Source organism: Carcharodon carcharias, chromosome 1 (genome assembly GCF_017639515.1).
Source record: "Carcharodon carcharias isolate sCarCar2 chromosome 1, sCarCar2.pri, whole genome shotgun sequence".
Classification (NCBI taxonomy): Eukaryota; Metazoa; Chordata; class Chondrichthyes; order Lamniformes; family Lamnidae; genus Carcharodon; species Carcharodon carcharias.
The window spans coordinates 226,053,758-226,072,482 of NC_054467.1; the positions used below are offsets into that span (position 1 = coordinate 226,053,758).

At 44.8% G+C, this 18,725-nt stretch overlaps 1 protein-coding gene across 1 annotated transcript in view; it reads left to right on the forward strand.

Moving 5' to 3' along the window:
• loxhd1a (lipoxygenase homology PLAT domains 1a) overlaps window positions 1–18,725 on the forward strand; it is a 287,997-nt gene that overhangs the window by 208,558 nt on the left and 60,714 nt on the right. The window contains exons 28-31 of the mRNA XM_041183529.1: window positions 4,823–4,927; window positions 9,914–10,042; window positions 13,822–13,986; window positions 15,967–16,148. Coding sequence (XP_041039463.1) covers window positions 4,823–4,927; window positions 9,914–10,042; window positions 13,822–13,986; window positions 15,967–16,148 — 581 coding nt within the window. The remainder of the gene's footprint in view (window positions 1–4,822; window positions 4,928–9,913; window positions 10,043–13,821; window positions 13,987–15,966; window positions 16,149–18,725) is intronic.

The following is an 18,725-nucleotide window of genomic DNA, read 5'->3' on the forward strand; positions in this document are numbered from 1 at the left end:
TTTAGGTTGGTGCTTCAGTGCATTTCTGGGGGAGCACTGCAGTGTTGTAGATATTGGCTTTCAGCTGAAATGTTAAGTTGACATTAAGAGATTACATGGCACTCTTCAAAGCAAGAGCAGGAGATTTCTGTTGGTGTAAGGCCCAACTACACTGGGTCTGCATTGGAGTGCTGCTTTGCTCTGCATTAGAGTGCTTCAATTAGAGTTTGGTGAGAGAGAGAGTTTGGTGAAGAGGGAAGGAGGTGTCCCTTTCATTTTCTACCTTTCCTCAAAAAGAAGAGCAGCAGCCTTGGTAAGTAGGACCTGGTGAGTATTTCTTCTGTCTATAATATTCTCTCAACTAGGGGAAGTAAAAGTAAAGGGAGTAATTTAAGGGTAAGTCATGGCAGGGCAGCTAGGCCAAGTGGAATTCTCCTCCTGTGCAATGTGGGAAGTCAGGGTCATTTCCAGTGTCCAGGGCGACCATGTGTGCAGGAAGTCCACATTAGGCCCCTCACTCACTTTGAGGAGCATACCATCGTGCTGGCTGGTGAGGGCATGGACCCTGCCTACAGTGATGGTTAGGTCGTCAATGAACACCCACCACAACATCCCTCTCTCAGTGCAGCTGCAATGCTCTCGCTCCTGTTTTTGACTCTGCTGCCATGCACTACTTATCTTTACTTTGGGTCACAGGGAGCTCTGCCAAGCGACCAACATCCACAGCCAGCCAGTCCCTCAGCTCCATCCAAGTCCTCACCTCCAGCCACAAGGACACCTCCTTCATTGACGAGCTAGAAATAAGCAGCCTGGAAGACCCATCACGGCACTTACCCACACCCTCCACTAGTGCAGAGACACATGCCTCGGTGGGACCTGGACCTAGAGTAGGCTTGGGTTCGCAATCTGGTGGTCACCGCATGGACACATTTCCAAAGCAGGAGGAGGCAGGTTCAGCCGAGCTGCCCGGCACTCGGAGGACTGTTGGGGAAGAGGCGCCTGTGAGGTCTGAGTCAGATGACAAACCTCTGGATTCGGCCCTCTAGCTCATCCTGGGGAGTCAGCAGAAGGCAGGGGAACATCATGCAGAGCTATTGGAAGCCCTCAACAGAGTGGCTCACAAGTCAGAGGAGTTGCTCTCTGATGAAGTCTTGCCCACATGTCCGTATATGGAGGTCTCCATGGGAAGAAAGGCAGACGCCGTGGAAACCCTGGTCCAGCAGAAAGCAGAGATGTGTGCGGACCTGCACTCCATTGCTGGAGCAATGGGCCAGTTGCTGCAGTGGCAACGCGAAAGGGAAATGGGGCACCTCAACATCTCTCTAGGTGCTCCTTCCCCTCAACAAGTCAGGCCAGGGCCCTTGGGTACCCAAAGGGAGGAGGTGCGGCAGCTGTGCACCTCTGGGTCATCCACTCAGGAATCTCAGAGGCCGTCCACTCCCTCCCTTTGCCTGCGAGCCCCTCAACCTTGTCCTTTGTCACTGCAGAGGGAGCAGCTGGCCCAGGGGTGATCCTGGAGGGAGAAGTGTGTGTGTGTGGCAGGGTCTTTCAGAGCCTCATGCAAACACTCTCCCACACACTTGGATCCTTCCTGTTTCACACTCTTCTCAATGTCCTGAGCATTTTCAGTGCTGCCTGCTGGGGTTCTCTTTCAGTTGTCCATCTGAGCTGACCTGCATCTCCACCCACCCAATGATCACACTCCCATGCAGGACCTGATCTCACCCACCACGACTCGTTCCACTTTCGATTGGATAGCATGATGCTAATTTGGTTTTACTTTCACTCCCCCGTCCTTTATCCTCCCCCAGTCACCCAATCCTTTTGCCCCATCACAGTTGATCCCACTGGCATCATCTTCCACCTCCCCTCCTTGACCAACCAGCCACAACCCTTTTCCTTCGGGGATGTCCTGGTGAACGTGCACGTTCCCTTCCTTCCCAAAAATCCCACCCCCCTCCACATTCGCCTCCCCAACCTCCTCCTTCCCGCCCTCAGGGTCTGTGTTTGCCTCCACCAACCACCCTTGTCATCCCTTCTATCACTACCATCGAACCCTCACCTCACGCCCTACCACCTCACTTTGCCCTCGGTCATTCTCACCATTCCCTCATACCATGCCCACATTCAGTTCAGTCCCCAGGAGGCAGTCAGGGACCCATCAGACCCCTCCCTTGCTGGACATTGACCCCGTTCCAGACCCCTTGGGCCCCAGAACCCCTTCCCCCTTGGAACACCTTCCCCTCCTTGGTCCTCCCACCCCAGAGACTCCCCCCCCCACTTAGTCCCTCCCTCTTCCTGACTCCCTCAGACACCCTCACTTCATCCACCACCCTTTGTCCTTGCCCCTTCCTGACTCCTTCCTCCACCTTCCTCCATCCTTACTCCCTCCCCTGGGACTCCCTCCACAGTTCGCACTCCTTCCTCCCCCTGGACTCCCTTCTCTCTTTGCACTCTTTCCCCCCTCCAAACCCCTTCCCTTACACCTTCTACCCCCCATACACCTACCTCCCCAGTTGCCACCTTCTCCCACATTACCCCCTCCTCCCCCCCCCCACCTTGTACTCCCTCCCTTCTCAACCTCGCCCCCCCTCCCACCCCAACACCTTAATTCTTCCTCTCCCAGCCTCACCACCTCGGCACTTCTTCCTCTACTTCTCCCAGTCGATCCTAAACCTTCCTCTCCCACCCCCTCGACCATCATCCATTGTGAGCATCAACAGTGACTTGTCTGCTCCTGCCACTGAACATGCCTGATGCCAGTGGACATGGACGATTCTGCCCTGAATCTGAATGCGTGGAGCATTCACAATAAGGTAGCCAAATTAACAGCACAAATAGATGTGAACGGGTACAATATGATTTGGTCTTCCAGGCTGGGGGGGTGGTTTTGGTCCTCCAGTCCAGGGGGATTTTTGTCCTCCAGACCAGGGTTTAGGGCCTCCAATCCAGGGGCGGGGAGTGCGGTTTAGGTCCTCCAGGCCAGGGTTTTGGTTCTCCAGGCCGGGGTTTGGGGGCGGGGGGGGAGTTATTTAGGTCCTCCAAGATGGAGGGGGTGAGGTTTGGCCCTCCAGTGGCAAGGGGTGCCCGGCCTTGGCAGGCAGTGTTATTTTAGCTCTTATTGTCCCAGTTTCTGGACACTTAGAAAATATCAGAGTCAACATGGACTTATGAAAGGGAAATCATGTTTGACAAACCTACTGGAGCTTTTTGAGGACAGAATAGATAAGGGAGAACCAGTGGATGTGGTGGATTTAGATTTTCAGAAAGCTTTTGATAAAGTCCGAAATGAGAGGTTAGTGTGTAAAATTAAAATGCATGGGATAGGGGGTAATATATAGCATGGATTGAGAAATGGTTAGCAGACAGGAAACAGATAGTAGGGGCAGAATTTTACGACAGCTGGATTTTACGTTCCCGCTGTCATCAATGGCATTTAGAATGTCTCGCCGCATTTTACGACCCTGTCCCCGCCAAAACGGGGCCATAAAGCTCTGCTCTAGGAATAAGAGGGTCTTTTCCGGGTGGCAGGCGGTGACTAGTGGGGTACCACAGGATCAGCTATTCATAATATATATCAATGATTTGGATGAAGGAACCAAATGTAATATTTCCAAGTTTGCTGATGGCATGAAACTTGGTGGGAATATGAGTGATGAGGAGGGTGTTTAGAGGCTTCAAAGCGATTTAGACAAGTTGAGTGAGAGGGCAAATACATGACAGATGCAGTATAATGTGGTGTGAAGTTATCCACATCAGTAGGAAAAACAGAATGGCAGAATGTTATTTATATGGTGATAGATTGGGAAATGTTGATGTAGAAAGGGACCTGGGTGTCCTTGTGCACCAGTCACTGAAAGCAAGCATGCAGGTACAGCAAACAGTTAAGAAGGCAAATGGTATGTTGGTCTTCATTGCCAGAGGACTTGAGTACAGGAGCAAGGATGTCTTACTGCAGCTGTACAGGGCCTTGGTGAGATCACACCTGGAGTATTGTGTGCAGTTTTGGTCTCCTTACCTATGAAAAGGATATACTTGCCATAGAGGGAGTGCAGCAAAGGTTCACCAGACTGATCCCTAGGATGACAGGAATTTAGTATGAGGAGAGATTGGGCCAACTAGGCCTATATTCACTGGAGTTTAGAAGAATGAGAGGGGATCTCATTGAAACATATAAAATTCTGACAGGGATGGACAGACTGGATGTAGGGATGATATTTCCTCTGGCTGTGGGGTCTAGAACAAGGGGTCACAGTCTCAGGATATGGGGTAGGCCATTTAGGACTGAGATGAGGAGAAACTTCTTCACTCAGAGCATGGTGAACCTGTGGAATTCTCTACCACAGAAAGCTGTGGAGGCCAAGTCACTGAATATATTTAAGAAGGAAATAGATAGATTTCTGGACTCTAAAGGCATCATGCAGGAAAGCATGGGAGCACAGCCATGATCATATTGGATGGCAGAGCAGGCTTGAAGGGCCAAACAACCTACTCCTGCTTGTATTTTCTATGTTTCTATTTAGCCCTCAAACAACAGCACCAAACAGACCATATGACTTGTGGGACATTCTTATCTGCAAATTGGCTGCTGTGCTTTCTTATGTTGCAATTGTCTACATTTCAAAAGTACTTAATTGATGAAGAGGTGCTATGGGATGTCTTGAGGATGCGAAAGATGCTATATATATGCACGTACTTTCTGTCGGCAGTGTATCTCAATGAAGGAGGCGGACACTGACCCAGCCTGGCATCCAGTTGCCACCAAAGCTTGTTTGGTTTTAGTAAGCGTTATTGAAATTAGACACAGCCCAATAAGTAACCAAAACCTTTTTATTCCTAACAGCTCAGTCTACCACTTACACTGTAAGGGTAAAAACTGGGGAGAAGAAAAATGCAGGGACAGATGCCAATGTGTTCATCACCCTGTTTGGTGAGAAGGATGACACAGGTAAGAAGGATAAGATGCTAAGCAGAATGATAACTGGCAGGGAGCATTAATGCTTCCCATATGGTATGCTCTTATACATCATAGTGACTCGTTGTAGAACTGCATTGGCAAGAGCCTGGCACATGCCAACTAGTTGCCATGGGTAAATAGTAGAAGATATGAGTTTTTCCTCATATAACCACTGGTTCATTGGCTAAATCTTGGGAGATGGTAATGTTGTGGTAATGTCGTTGGGCTAGTAGTTTGGAGACTAAAGCTAACATTCTGGGGATGTGGGTTCAAATCCCACCACAGCAGCTGGTGCAATTTAACTTCAATGAACAAACCTGGAATATTTTTATTTATTTAGCAATGCAAATCCCCAAAGCTAAGTGATAGCCACCTCATTTGCTGAGTTTAAGGTGATTAGTCCGCCACTTAGTCTGTAGAGGAGACACTCCTCGGTAGTGTGCAGCACATTGTGTCTTTCCACAACTGTATAAGGGGTTCTGAAATAATCTGGAATATAAAACTAATCTCAGTGCTGTTGGCCAGGACAACTATCATCGATTATTGTGAAAACCCATCTGGTTCACTAACGTCCTTTAAGAAAGGAAATCTCCTGTCCTTACCTGGTCTGGCCTACATGCGACTTCAGACCCAGACCCACAGTAATGTGGTGGCTCTTCACTGTCCTCTGCAATGACCTAACAAGCCACTCAGTTCAAGGGCAATTAGGGATGGGCAACAAATGGTGGCCTTGCCAGCAACGCCCACATCCCATGAAAGAATTTTAAAAATCTGTGCTTGCAGGTTATTGGCCCTCCAGCCATCGGAAACAGTTTCTTTATATTTATTCTAACTAAACCCTTCATGATTTTAAACAGCTGCATCAAATCTCCTTTTAGCTTCCTCTGCTCTTAGGAGAACAATCCCAGCTTCTCCAATCTATCCACCTAACTGTAATCCCTCGTCTCTGAAACTATTCCAGTAAATCTCTTTTAGAACCATAGAAAAGTTAGAACCATAGAAAGGTTCGGTGCAGAAAGAGGCTGTTCAGCCTATCGTGTCTGCGCCAGCCAAAAAAGAGAAAAAAAGAAACCAGCTCCTCATTTTAATGCCACTTTCCAGCACCTAGTCCGAAGCCTTAATAGGAACATAGAAAATAGAAGCAGGAGTAGGTCATTCGGTCCTTCGAGCCTGCTCTGCCATTCAATATGATCATGGCTGATCCTCTAATTCAATGCCATACTCCCGCTCTCTCCTCATACTCCTGATGCCTTTAAAGTCCAGAAATCTATTTCCTTCTTAAATATATTCAGTGACTTGGCCTCCACAGTCTTCTGTGGTAGAGAATTCCACAAGTTCACCACCCTCTGAGTGAAGAAATTTCTCCTTATCTAGTCCTAAATGGCCTACCCCGTATCCTAGGATTGTGACCCCTTGTTCTAGAACCCTCCCAGCCAGAGGAAACATCATCCCTACATCCAGTCTGCCCAGTCCTGTCAGAATTTTATACACTTCAATGAGATCCCCTCTCATTCTTCTAAACTCCAGTGGGTACAGGCCTAGTTGGCCCAATCTCTCCTCATACAACAATCCTGCCATCCCAGGAATCAGCCTGGTGAACCTTTGCTGTACTCCCTCCATGGCAAGTATATCCTTTCTTAGGTATGGAGACCAAAACTGCACACAATATTCCAGGTATGATCTCACCAAGGCCCTGTACAGCTGCAGTAAGACATCCTTGCTCCTGTACTCAAGTCCTCTTGCAATGAAGGCCAACATACCAGTTGCCTTCTTAACTGCTTGCTGCACCTGCATGCTTGCTTTCAGTGACTGGTGTACAAGGACACCCAGGTCCCTTTGTACATCAATATTTCCCAATCTAAATAACACTCTGCCATTCTGTTTTTTCTACCGATGTGGATAACTTCACACTTATCCTCATTATACCGCATCTGTCATGTATTTGCCCTCTCACTCAACTTGGCTAAATCACCTTGAAGCCTCTTAACATCTTCCTCATCACTCACATTCCGACCAAGTTTTGTGTCATCAGCAAACTTGGAAATATTACATTTGGTTCTCTCATCCAAATCATTCATATAGATTGTGAATAGCTGGGGCCCAAACACTGATCCCTGTGGTACCCCACTAGTCACCACCTGCCATTCTGAAAATACTCATTTATTCCTACTGTCTGTTTTCTGTCTGCTAACCAATTTTCAATCCATGGCATATATTACCCCCAATCCCATGTGCTTTAATTTTGAACACTAACCTCTTATGTGGGGCTCTATCAAAAGCTTTCTGAAAATCCAAATACACCACATCCACTGGTCCTCCCTTATCTGTTCTGCTATTTACATCCTCAAAAAATCTCCAGCAGGTTTGTCAAACATGATTCCCCTTTCATAAACCCATGTTGACTGTATCTAATCAATTGCAGATCCAGGTGCCCTTTAAATGAGTTGAGCATTTCAGCCTCAAGCACCAATTTAGGCAGTGAATTCCAGATGCCCACCACCCTCTTGATGAAAAAGCTTTTCCTCATGTCCCCTCCAATCCTTCTACCAATCACCTACCCAATCTAGGCCCCTCATAATTTTATACACCTCAAAATCCTCTGTTCTCAGGAAAACAACCCTAGCCTATCCTCATTGCTGCAATTTTCAAACCCTGGCAACATTCTTGTAAATCTCCTCTGCTCTCTCTCCAGAGCAATTACGTCCTTCCTGTAATGTGGTGACCAGAACTGTACACAAAATTCCAACTGTTGCCTAACCAGCATTTTATACAGTTCCATCATTACGTCCCTGCTTTTGTATTCAATACCTCATCCAGTACAGGAAAGCATTCCATGTACTTTCTTTGCCACGTTATCCACTTGTCCTGCCACTTTCAGGGACCTGTGGACACAAACTCCAAGGTCTCTCACTTCCTCAACCCCTCTCAATATCCTCCCGCTTATTGAGTATCCCCTTGCTTTGTTTACTCACCACAAATGCATTACCTCACACTTTTCTGGATTGAATTCCATTTGCCACTTTTCTGCCCACTCAACCAAGCCAGTGATATAATTCTGGAGTCAACAGCTATCCTCTTAACTATCAACTACACAGCCAATTTATGTGTCATCTGCAAATTTCCTGATCATACCTCCCACAGTTAAGTCCAAATCATTAACATATACAATAAACAGCAAGGGTCCCAACACTGAGCCCTGTGGAACACCGCTGGAAATCAGTTTCCATTTGCAAAAACATCCATCAATTTCATCTCTTTGTTTCCTCTGCTGAACCAGTTTGTATCCAACCTGCCACCTCCCCCTGTATCCCATGAGGTCTCATTTTTCTTACCAGTATGCCATGTGGGACCTTGTCAAATGCCTTACTAAAATCCACATAGACAACATCCAGTACGCTACCCTCATTAATCCTCCTTATTACTTCCTCAAAAAATTTGATTAAATTAGTAAGACAAGATTTTCCCCTAACAAAACCATGCTGACTACCCTTGATCAATCACTGCCCTTTCTAAGTGACAGTTTATCATGTCTCTCAGAATTGATTCCAGTAATTTTCCCACCTCCGAAGTCAGACTGAGCGGTTTATCATTTTCTGGCCTATCCCTCACACCCTTTTTAAATTTGGCACAATGTTCGCAGACTTCCAATCCTCTAGTACCTCACCTGGATCTAGTGAGAATTGGAAAATGATCCTCAGAGCATACAGTATTTCCTCCCTGGCTTCCTTTAACAACCTGGGATACAATCCATCTGGCCCTGGTGATTCATCCACCTTCAAGGATGTCAGTCCCTCCAGCACTTCCTCTCTCATTATGCTTATTGTATCTAATATTTCACATTCCTCCTCTTTAACTAGAATATTTGCATCATCCCTCTCCTTAGTGAGGATAGAGACAAAGTATTCATTGAGAACCCTGCTCACATCTTCAGCATCAATGCATAAGTTATCACATACACTTCTGATAGGCCCTATCTTTTCCTTGGTTATTCCCCTGCTCTTAATGTGCTGGTAAAACATCCATGGGTTTTCTTTGATTTTACCTGCCAATATTTTTTGTAGCCTCTCTTTGCTTTCCTAATTCCCTTTTCTGTAACCTTTCCAAAGCCTTCGCGTCCTTACTATAGTGTGGAGTCCAGAATTGAAAATAATACTCCTGCTGGAGCTGAACTAGTGTTTTATATAGCTTTTGCATAACTTCCTGGGTTTTATATTCTATTTATAAAGCCCAGGATCCCATGTGCCCTGTTAACTGCTTTGTTAAGGTCTCCTGCCACCTTCAAGGATTTATGCACAAACACCTTCAGGTCTATCTGTTCTAGCACCCCCTTTAAAATTGTACCATTTAGCTTGTATTGTCTCCCCTTATTCTTCCTACCAAAATCTATCACCTCATACTTTACTGCATAGGGTTTCATGCCATGTGTTTGCCCATTGCACCAGCCTTTGCCCCCTTGAAGTCTATTACCATCTTCCTCACTGTTTATTACACTTCTAAGCTTCATGCTATTTGCAATGTGTCCTGAACACCCAAGGCCATGTTTATATCAAATTTATATAAAAACAACAGGGCTCTGATTACCAAACCTTGAGGAGCTCTTCTTTTTACCTCTCTCCATTTGGAAAAACAGTCATTTACGACTGCTGTCTGCTTTCTATCCCTGACCTATTTTGCATCCATGCTGCTACTGTCCCTTTTATCCCGGAGGCTTAACATTGCTAATCTGCCTAATGTGAAGTAGTTTATCAAACAACTTTTAAAGATTCATATACACAACACTGACTGCACTACCCTCATCCACATGTTCTGTTACCTCATCAAAAAAATATCCCAAGCTGCCATGGTAGGACTTCAACTCTCATTCTGTGCATTATTAGTACAGGCCTCTGAATTACTACACTGCCATTCCTGACCTCTGCTCGCAGCGGATCACATATGTCCCTGGATTTTTTAACATTTTTTTTCCTCTGAATTCAGGGATTGTCAACCTTAAGGCATCAAAGAGTCACAAAAATAAGTTTGAGAAAGGAAATATCGATGAGTTTACTATTGAGGCTGTGGACATTGGAGCACTGAAAAAAATCCGAATTGGACATGATAACTATGGTAAGTACTGAAGTGCAGAACTCGTGGCTCAGGAGATGTTTATGGAAACTCAGCAGTACAAGGGAGCAATAGGAACTTGCAACGCCTGTTCATGTCAAGCCAGTGATTCAGGTTTTATTGTTAACCTCACTGAAGAAAGTATAGAACAAATAAGGGCCATTTGACACATCAGGGATCCCACAGGCTACTTACAATCTGCCCTATCAATAGCCTGACCTCTTTATCCTTTATGCTCATTCATGCCTTTGCCACCTCTAGACTTGATATTTCAATGCACTCCAAGTTGGACCGTTACATTCTACCCTCCTCACCACCCTGCTGTATGTTGCAGAATCCTGGGTCTGCTGTAGGCAGCACATTCAAAAGCCTTGGATCACTTCCATCAAAATCATCACGAGAATTTAATGGCAGGAGAAAACCACAAACAATGAGATCCTTCAACAATGGAAACCATCCACCAGAAAATTCAACTGAGGTGGGCAGGCCATGTCTACTGCACAGATGATTACAGAGTCCCCAAGCAGATCTTCTATGGGGAACTGTCTCAGGGCAAATGACATCAGGGTGGTCAACACAAACAATACAAGTTCACCATAAAAAAAAGAGCCTTACAGGCTTCTGCATTGCAGATGAACTTCTTGATAAAACACTGCAGGCAAGCACTGAAATTTCGGCCTGTTTTGCAGACCATCCCCATTGTCAAACTCATGACATTGGACGTGCCCAGAGAACTGCCAGAGGTGATGCAGCTGCAGAAGATTCCCCGAGTATCAACAAGGACAAAATGAACTGCCAGTTCTGTGGACATCCATGCTAACCCCACATCAAACTCCTTAGTCTTGAGAGGTTGCACAGAAGACAATGAAATCACTTACAGCTTGGACATACTTGAATAATGAAGAGTCAACCACCAGACCCTCCACAAACTTGAAGTCATCCAAACTCTGCTACCCCTGCTACTCTCAATAAGTCCCATTCATCCATCACCCCTGTGCTCTCTGACCTACATTGGTTCCCAGTTAAGTAATGTTTTGATTTTCAAATTCCCATCCTTGTTTCCAATTTCTTCCCTGGCCTCACCCTTTCCTATCTCTGTAATCTCCAGCTTCACAACCCTTCAAGATATCTCCTCGCCTCTAATTCTGGCCTCCTGAGCAACCCCAATTTTAATTGTTCTGCCATTGCCGGCTGTGTCTTCAGCTGCCTAGGCCTCATGCTCTCGAATTGATTCCCTAAATCTCTCTGCACTTCCCCCTCCCTTTCCCCCTTTAAGACACATTAAAACTTACCCCCTTGACCTTAAGGTTTTGGTTGTGTTCTAATGCCTCCTTATATGGTTCGGCATCAAATTTTGCTTTATAACACTCCTTGGAATGAAAATAATTCTGCATAAATGCTCTTTGCAAGTACTCATCAAAGTGGGTCAAACCGTAAGGAGTGATTCCTTGCTCTGAAATTTACTGAGAACAGATTTCGCTAAAGACTTGGCACAGCTTGTGGGTGACATTTTGTCCATTCATTTCAATGATGTAAAACCACTGACTGCATAATATTGAAAGATGGAGTCTATCAAGCTTTACTGCTCATTGGGAAGGTCAGATGGTGGAATTGCCCCTTGTTATTCCAAAATGCAAAATACAGCAGATGCTGGATATCTGAAATGTAAACAGAAAAGCTGGAAATAGCAACAGGCCCCTGCAGGCAGCATCAGAGAACAAGAGTTGAAGTTTGAGGTCTATCACTAGCTAACTTATTCATCATAATTAGTAGAGCCCTACTTCTCCATCCTGTTTGTGTGGCACTGATATTTTGCCAACTAGTTATGAATCGTGAATCATTTTGCCAACACTGAATGAAGGGCTAGATTTTATGTCCCTAAATCGGGCGATGCCACTGGAGAACCACTGATTGGCCATCCAATGCTTGGTTGAACATGCAGAGATGGAAGGGAAGGAGCAAGCGGACCCTCTGTTTCCATTCCACCTCCCTCACCCTGCTGAGAAAGGTAAAGTGCAGCCCAAAGAATCTACAGCAAACAATGAGGTCCATTTCCCATTCCCAGTGCCTCAAGGAGGTAGAAGTGAAAACTCATAATGCCAGATCTTTGACTTTTAATTTGCATCTGATGTATATATACTAGTGGTCAACCCGTGGATGGGAAGCTACCACTTGAAACAGGTAGATATTTTACATTCTATTTAAATGTGGTAGTGACACTTACACACTTATCACTTCATTTTCTTAGGATATTGCTGGGCTACCAGCAATCCAGAAACTCAACAATGGGGGTTGCACAGCTGTGCAATCGCCTAAATGAATTTTGGGTCCTGACCCCCTGCCCGATCTGAGTCGCTATCACAATGCTATTTTTAAGTTCAAATGGCCTAATTGGCCAGGAGACAGGAGCTTCCTGCTTAGCACCAGCGGCAAAGGAAGGCACCGGCCATGTTGGGGGCTGCTGCTGCCCTGTTGATTAGAACAGGTAGATCCTCGTTAGGCCAGGAAATCCAAACCAGTGGAAACCGACCATGGATCACCAGGTGAGCACCAGCACTGGTGCTGGCGCTAGTTGGCTCCACAGATTTGAAATAAAAACACCTCCACAGAGATTTATTTGGGTACCTGTGACAAACTCTTTGACATGAAAAAAAATTTCTAGCTCCGAACCCAAACAGACAGGCCCCTCAACGAGCTCCTTAATGGGCTTATGGGGCTGTTAATTGGCAGCAGCTACATTTCCAGCTCACTCTCCCCCGTCAGCACTTTGAAAATTCAAAACTGTCCCAGAGTTGTCAGGATCCCAATATGAATTCCAGGACTGTGATTTTCAAAGCCCATCCACACGAGGCCCTGACCCTGCAACTCTTTGAAAATCCAACCCTTTGATTCTACAATTCTAACAAATCAACACAACGGAACTTGGCTCCTTTTCCTTTTGCATACTTTTTCAAAGTTATTCAGTTACGTTTTATTGACATTTTATATAAAGTGTGATGTCTGCAGTGTGAAAGTCACTCTCAAAACTTTATACAAAGGGATTGTGTTCCTTGGACAATATAAATAACCCTGCCACCATCCTGAATGACAGTGCCGAATGCTGGCTGCTTAGCAGTTTGATCTTGAACATAAGACATGGAAGCATTTGTCCTGGGTGGGTGCCTTCTAATGGGCAATATTCCATTTGTTCTGTTGTGATTTTTTTCAACCAAAACATAAACCTCAATGATGAAAAATCTGAAATTTCTAAGATAAAAGCAAAATACTGCGGATGCTGGAAATCTGAAACAAAAACAAAAATTGCTGGAAAAACTCAGCAGGTCTGACAGCATCTGTGGAGAGGAAGACAGAGTTAACGTTTCGAGTCTGTATGACTCTTCATCAGAACTGGGGTTCTGATGAAGAGTCAGCTGGACTCAAAACGTTAATTGTCTTCCTCTCCACAGATGCTGTCAGACCTGCTGAGTTTTTCCAGCAATTTTTGTTTTTGTTTCTGTGAAATTTTCTACCTGACTCCCAAAGTAATCAAGCAAAAACTCTAGAACTTAATCTAACGTTATCGGCTGTATAATTATGTTTTGCCAGTAATACTCCACAGATGCCAGTTCATGGCTCTAGCAGGACTGCTTCCATAGGGTAGCTTACATTACCTGTCCATCTCAGTCTGTTCTTATCCTTTTGACCTTAAACCTTGTTGCTTCCAATCCTCTCTATATATTGATGTGCAATTCCAATTTTGAGATTTGAATGGTTGACTCCGTTGTTGCTGTATGTTATTTTAGGAGGCTGTGCCGGCTGGTTTTTAGATTGGGTAGAAATTGATGCCCCATCTCTCGGACAAGTACTGCATTTCCCATGTGGACGTTGGTTGGATAAAGCTGAGGATGATGGATACATAGTACGAGACCTCTTCCCTGCAGACTTACAGACTAGAGAATACATTCCATGTATGTTACATCTATCTTACTGGTTAAATGAGATAGGAGTCACTGTTCTTAATAATATAGACAATCTCCGCCAATTCAGTTAAAAGAACATCTAATTTCAGCTTTCTGGGGATGAATGGGAAACGTTATGGTAATTATGATTCTGTACTATACATGAGTGAAAGGGAAATGGGTTTTACTAATTGGAGTTCCATACATATTTTGCAAGTCAACTGGTAGGAGTTTACCCTTACCATAGGAGTCACAAATATGTTTTCCCTCTTCCATGATTTTCATTCTCATCCAGTTCTTTTTCCCTTCCCAAGGCAAATCAAAACATTTGCTCCTCTGCTCACTCTGATGTGGGCTTGAAGGAAGTTGCTTAGGATACATTCATAAATCGGATCCTCGCTGATTTTCCCTATTTGCTGGATGTACGCAATGCAATCAACTCATACAACTCCACCAATATATTCAACACTTGGAGGATGAGCTCAGCTGCCAGCTGGGATCTTGCAAATTGACAATGTTTTTTCTAAAAAGTAAAAGCTAATAAAAAATTAACAGGAATAAGTCATAGCCTGCTGAAGTTCCTCATGGTGACAGCTTGACATCTTTGTTCCAAAGGAGCGTTGTTGCTGTTTAAATGGAGTCTTGATTTTGAGACTTCTGACTGGATTTTCTGCAGATCTGAACAAGGCTGCAAAATTGCTCTCGGATGCACTCTACCATCCCCACCATCATGTGTGGCACTCCAATTTCCCATTCCCAGAGCAGTGTTAATATGCTTGCCCATTAAAGAGCAGCTATATTGAAACTATACTAAATGGTGAAATACATCCTCCAGTGCATGTCACAGCATACACACCTTTATAATGTTGGAGATATGAACACGTGAATGGGGGAATGGAATAGAGGATTTCACTGATAAGGTTAGATGAAAGGAAGTGGAAAGAGGTTCTTGTAGAGAATAAACACCAGCATGGACCAGTTGGGACAAGTGGCCTGTTTCTATGCTGTAGATACCTAGAGGGATGTATGTTAGTCTTGGGCCCTTCCCAGCACTGTAATAGCTACAGATAATGCCCAGAATTTGTGTTTATTGTTGGGTCTGTGCCATCACTCACTGAGCAATGGAAGAGAGACAAAACTTTCTGAAAATATGTGTGCCTTGTTGTTTCCAATCCGGTGAAGGCCAAGGAGAGCTCACCATTACTATTTAAAATAACCCTGAGGTCAGAGTTCTTTTGTGGTCAGGAGCTCACCTCTATATGGGCAGACACCCTGACCTGCCAAAGGAACACCCAAGTAAAGCAGCAGCAACAGGTCCAGGCTTCCATTGTTTATAAAATCAAATGACATACAGGGATTTGAGAGGTACACTGCAACTTGAAAGAAATCCCTGAATGAAGGCCTTTTTTCAAAAGAACATACAAATATACGAACATACGAATAAGGAGCAGGAGTAGGCCATTTGGCCCCTTGAGCCTGCTCCGCCATTCAATAAGATTGTGGCTGGTCTGATTGGGGCCTCAATTCTACATTCTGCCTCCCCCCAATAATCTTTGACTCCCATGTTAGTCAAGAATCTATCTACCTCTGCCTTAAAAATATTCATTGACCCTGCCTCCACTGATCTCCGGGGAAAAAAGTTCCAAAGATTCACAAACCTCTGAAAGGAAATATTTCTCCTAATCTCCGTCTTAAATGGAAGACCCCTTATTTTAAACTGTCAAACTGAAGGAGCTCAATGGTTAGATTTTAAGGCCATTCTAACAGCAGGATTCCCTTGTTAAAAGGGGCACTGATGATGTGATTCCTTTTTTTGCAAAAAAAAATGCAGACAGGAGACCTTTTTTCATGTCTCTAGTAACTGGTGTCTTGCCCAGTAGTTGGTGAATCTTTTGTAAAGAAATACATGTCTTTCTAAGTCTGTGCATTAAACGTTGCGATAAGAAAGCACAGACGCTGAACCTCTGCTTCTCTACTTTGCAATTCCAGTTGTTCCATATGAGATCACTGTTCACACTTCCAACATTTATGGAGCTGGGACCGATGCTGATGTCTTCATTGTCCTTTATGGAAGAGATGGCATCTGCACCCATCAGAAGTCTCTGTGTGTTAACAAGCGGGAGCGAAAGATATGCTTCAAGAGAGGCGCAGTCAATAAGTTTGTCATAGAGGTGTGCATATATACTTTGAAATAATGTAATCCACCCAGTTTGTCAAATATGAGCTCACTGTGAACAGTGAGATTATTGAGCTTGTACCAAAATTATCCAGTCAATTTGTACTGTTATCAGCCAACCTAATTGATTACTGTGATACTCTTGAGAGATTTGGGGGTCCAGGCACACAATCATGTAGAAGTCCTGCACAGGAACAGAAAATAAGCAGAAAGGCTAATAGAATGGTCATTATATTTAGAGGCTAGAAGTCCATTGGCCAGACACGGAACTGAACCAGCCATATAAACTCTGTGGCTACAAGAGCAGGTCAGAGGCTTGGAATCCTGCAGGAGTAACTCACCTCCTGACTCTCCAAAGCCTGTTCACCATCTACAAGGCACAAGCCAGGAATGTGAAGAAATACTTTGCACTTGTCTGGATGATTTCAGCTGCAACAACACTCAAGAAGCTTGACACCATCCAGAACAAAGCAACCCGCTTGACTGGCACCTCATCCACAAAACATTCACTCTCTCCACCACCAATGAACAGTGACAGCAGTCACTGCACCAAGGCTCCTTAGACAGCACCTTCCAAACCTATGATCGCTACCATCTAGAAGGACAAGGACAGCAGATACTTAGGAACACCACCACCTGGAAGTTGCCCTCCAAGCCACTCATCATCCTGACTCGGAAATATATCACCGTTATTTCACTACTGCGGGGTCAAAATCCTGAAATTCCCTCCCTAACAGCACTGTGCATGCACCTACACCACATGGACTGCAGCAGTTCAAAAAGGCAGCTCACCACCACCTTCTCAAGGGCAACTAGGATGGGCAATAAATGCTGGCTCAGCCAGTGAAGTGCACATCCCATGAATGAATAACTTTTTTAAAAGTCATGCTTCAGCTATACAAAACCCTGGTTAGACCATACCTAGAACATTGTGAGGTGTTCTGGGCACCACACCTTAGGAAGGATATCTTGGCCTTGGAGGGAGCCCTTTGGAGGGAGTGCAAAATTATACCTGGACTTCAAGGCTTAAGCCACGATGAGATTAAACAAACTATTTTCAATTCCCTTTTTACAATCCAAAGGTTTATTTATTTAAAAATCAACTTCCTTAGTGGTCAAGGGCCAAATTCAGGCAAGCTTTACAATCAATCATTGCAAGTAAAGGGCAAAATACCAAAGATGATAGAAAGATCAAGAGTAGAATAACATACCAATCATCAGATTAGGATATTTGCGTTATCAAGATTCAAAGACCAACAGCCATTGGAGTTTGTTCATTATGCGGATGAGCTATGGCATTAGACTATCCTTAAGCCTTGTCGTTTTCTTAGTTCAGTTAGTTATTTTGAATTTGGTAGCTGGTGGCCATTGTGAGATATGTATGCAGGCAATAATTAGTGATGTCTGAAGATTGGCAGTGATCTCACGAAAGAACGGCAGAGTTGATCGTGCTTGTCCTCGAGTGTCTCCACATGTGTGAGGTCATTGAACTCTGGGCTACACTGTCAGGGTGTCGACATGACAGCCATCTGCTTCCACTGCCTTTGCCCTCTTGGGGGGGGTGGGTGGGGGACTCCTCTGTGGAGAGAGGATATTGCTCCTCCAGTCCAACTCCAGTGGTGCATTGGACAGCCTTGAAGAATGCTCTCTACCATGTTGCACCATTATTCAGTCTTCTTCCTACAGCCACAGGATACCTCCCCTCTATGTAGCACAGGATAACTTTAAGTGGTGCTAGCCTTTCATGATGTTGCACCTCCAGCTCAGGCAGACAGCCACTCAGCAGTGTGCTTAGCACTGCTGCTCACTGAAATCATTTCAATGAGCAGGCTGCGTGTAGTTATAGTGTACCCGCGGAAACAACGGGTGCAGGTTAATTGGACAAAGGTTCAAACTGTTTCCACTGGGAGAAAAGAAGATGTGGTTTAGAATGCTGCAGGGAATGAATAAGGTGGGTGCCAGCAGGATATTCAAATTTAGACTTCAATGTTGATCTCAACAAGTTGAGTATAAAACAGGCAAAGTGCTGGGAAGAATAGATACAAAGAATTTCTCTGCCAGGAATAGGGAAGTGAGACCGGATCAGTATCAGTGAATGTTCTGTCAGTTAACTTTTTAGATTGGAGCTGAATAAAAAGCTGGATTGTAAATTATTGAGAAATCAAGGTGCAGGGTGTAGGGCCATGGTGCAGGACCCCCATCCATGAATAAGACCAGAAAACTACACACTGCGTCACCATCTTTCAGGGTTTTCAAGCTTCTTTTGCCAAAGTTATGATGGAGATGGAGAACCCTGACAAAACCCAACCCCTTTGATCATACAAGGAACTGTACAGATGAGTCTTGACTTAAAGGCTGTGATGATGTCGGTAGGAGGAGGAACCTGTGATATAGCATAATAGCAGCAATTAAAATATTAACTGTTCGAGGATTGCATCAATAAAATAGAGAGAGCAGAAAGATTGTGATGCAGACAGATGGGTAGTAGGATAGGTCTGTTAACAGTGGGTAGCAGCAAGAGAGAGCTCAAGCTGTCAAACATTTTCTTGTGTCCTGCCAGGTGTGGACGAGC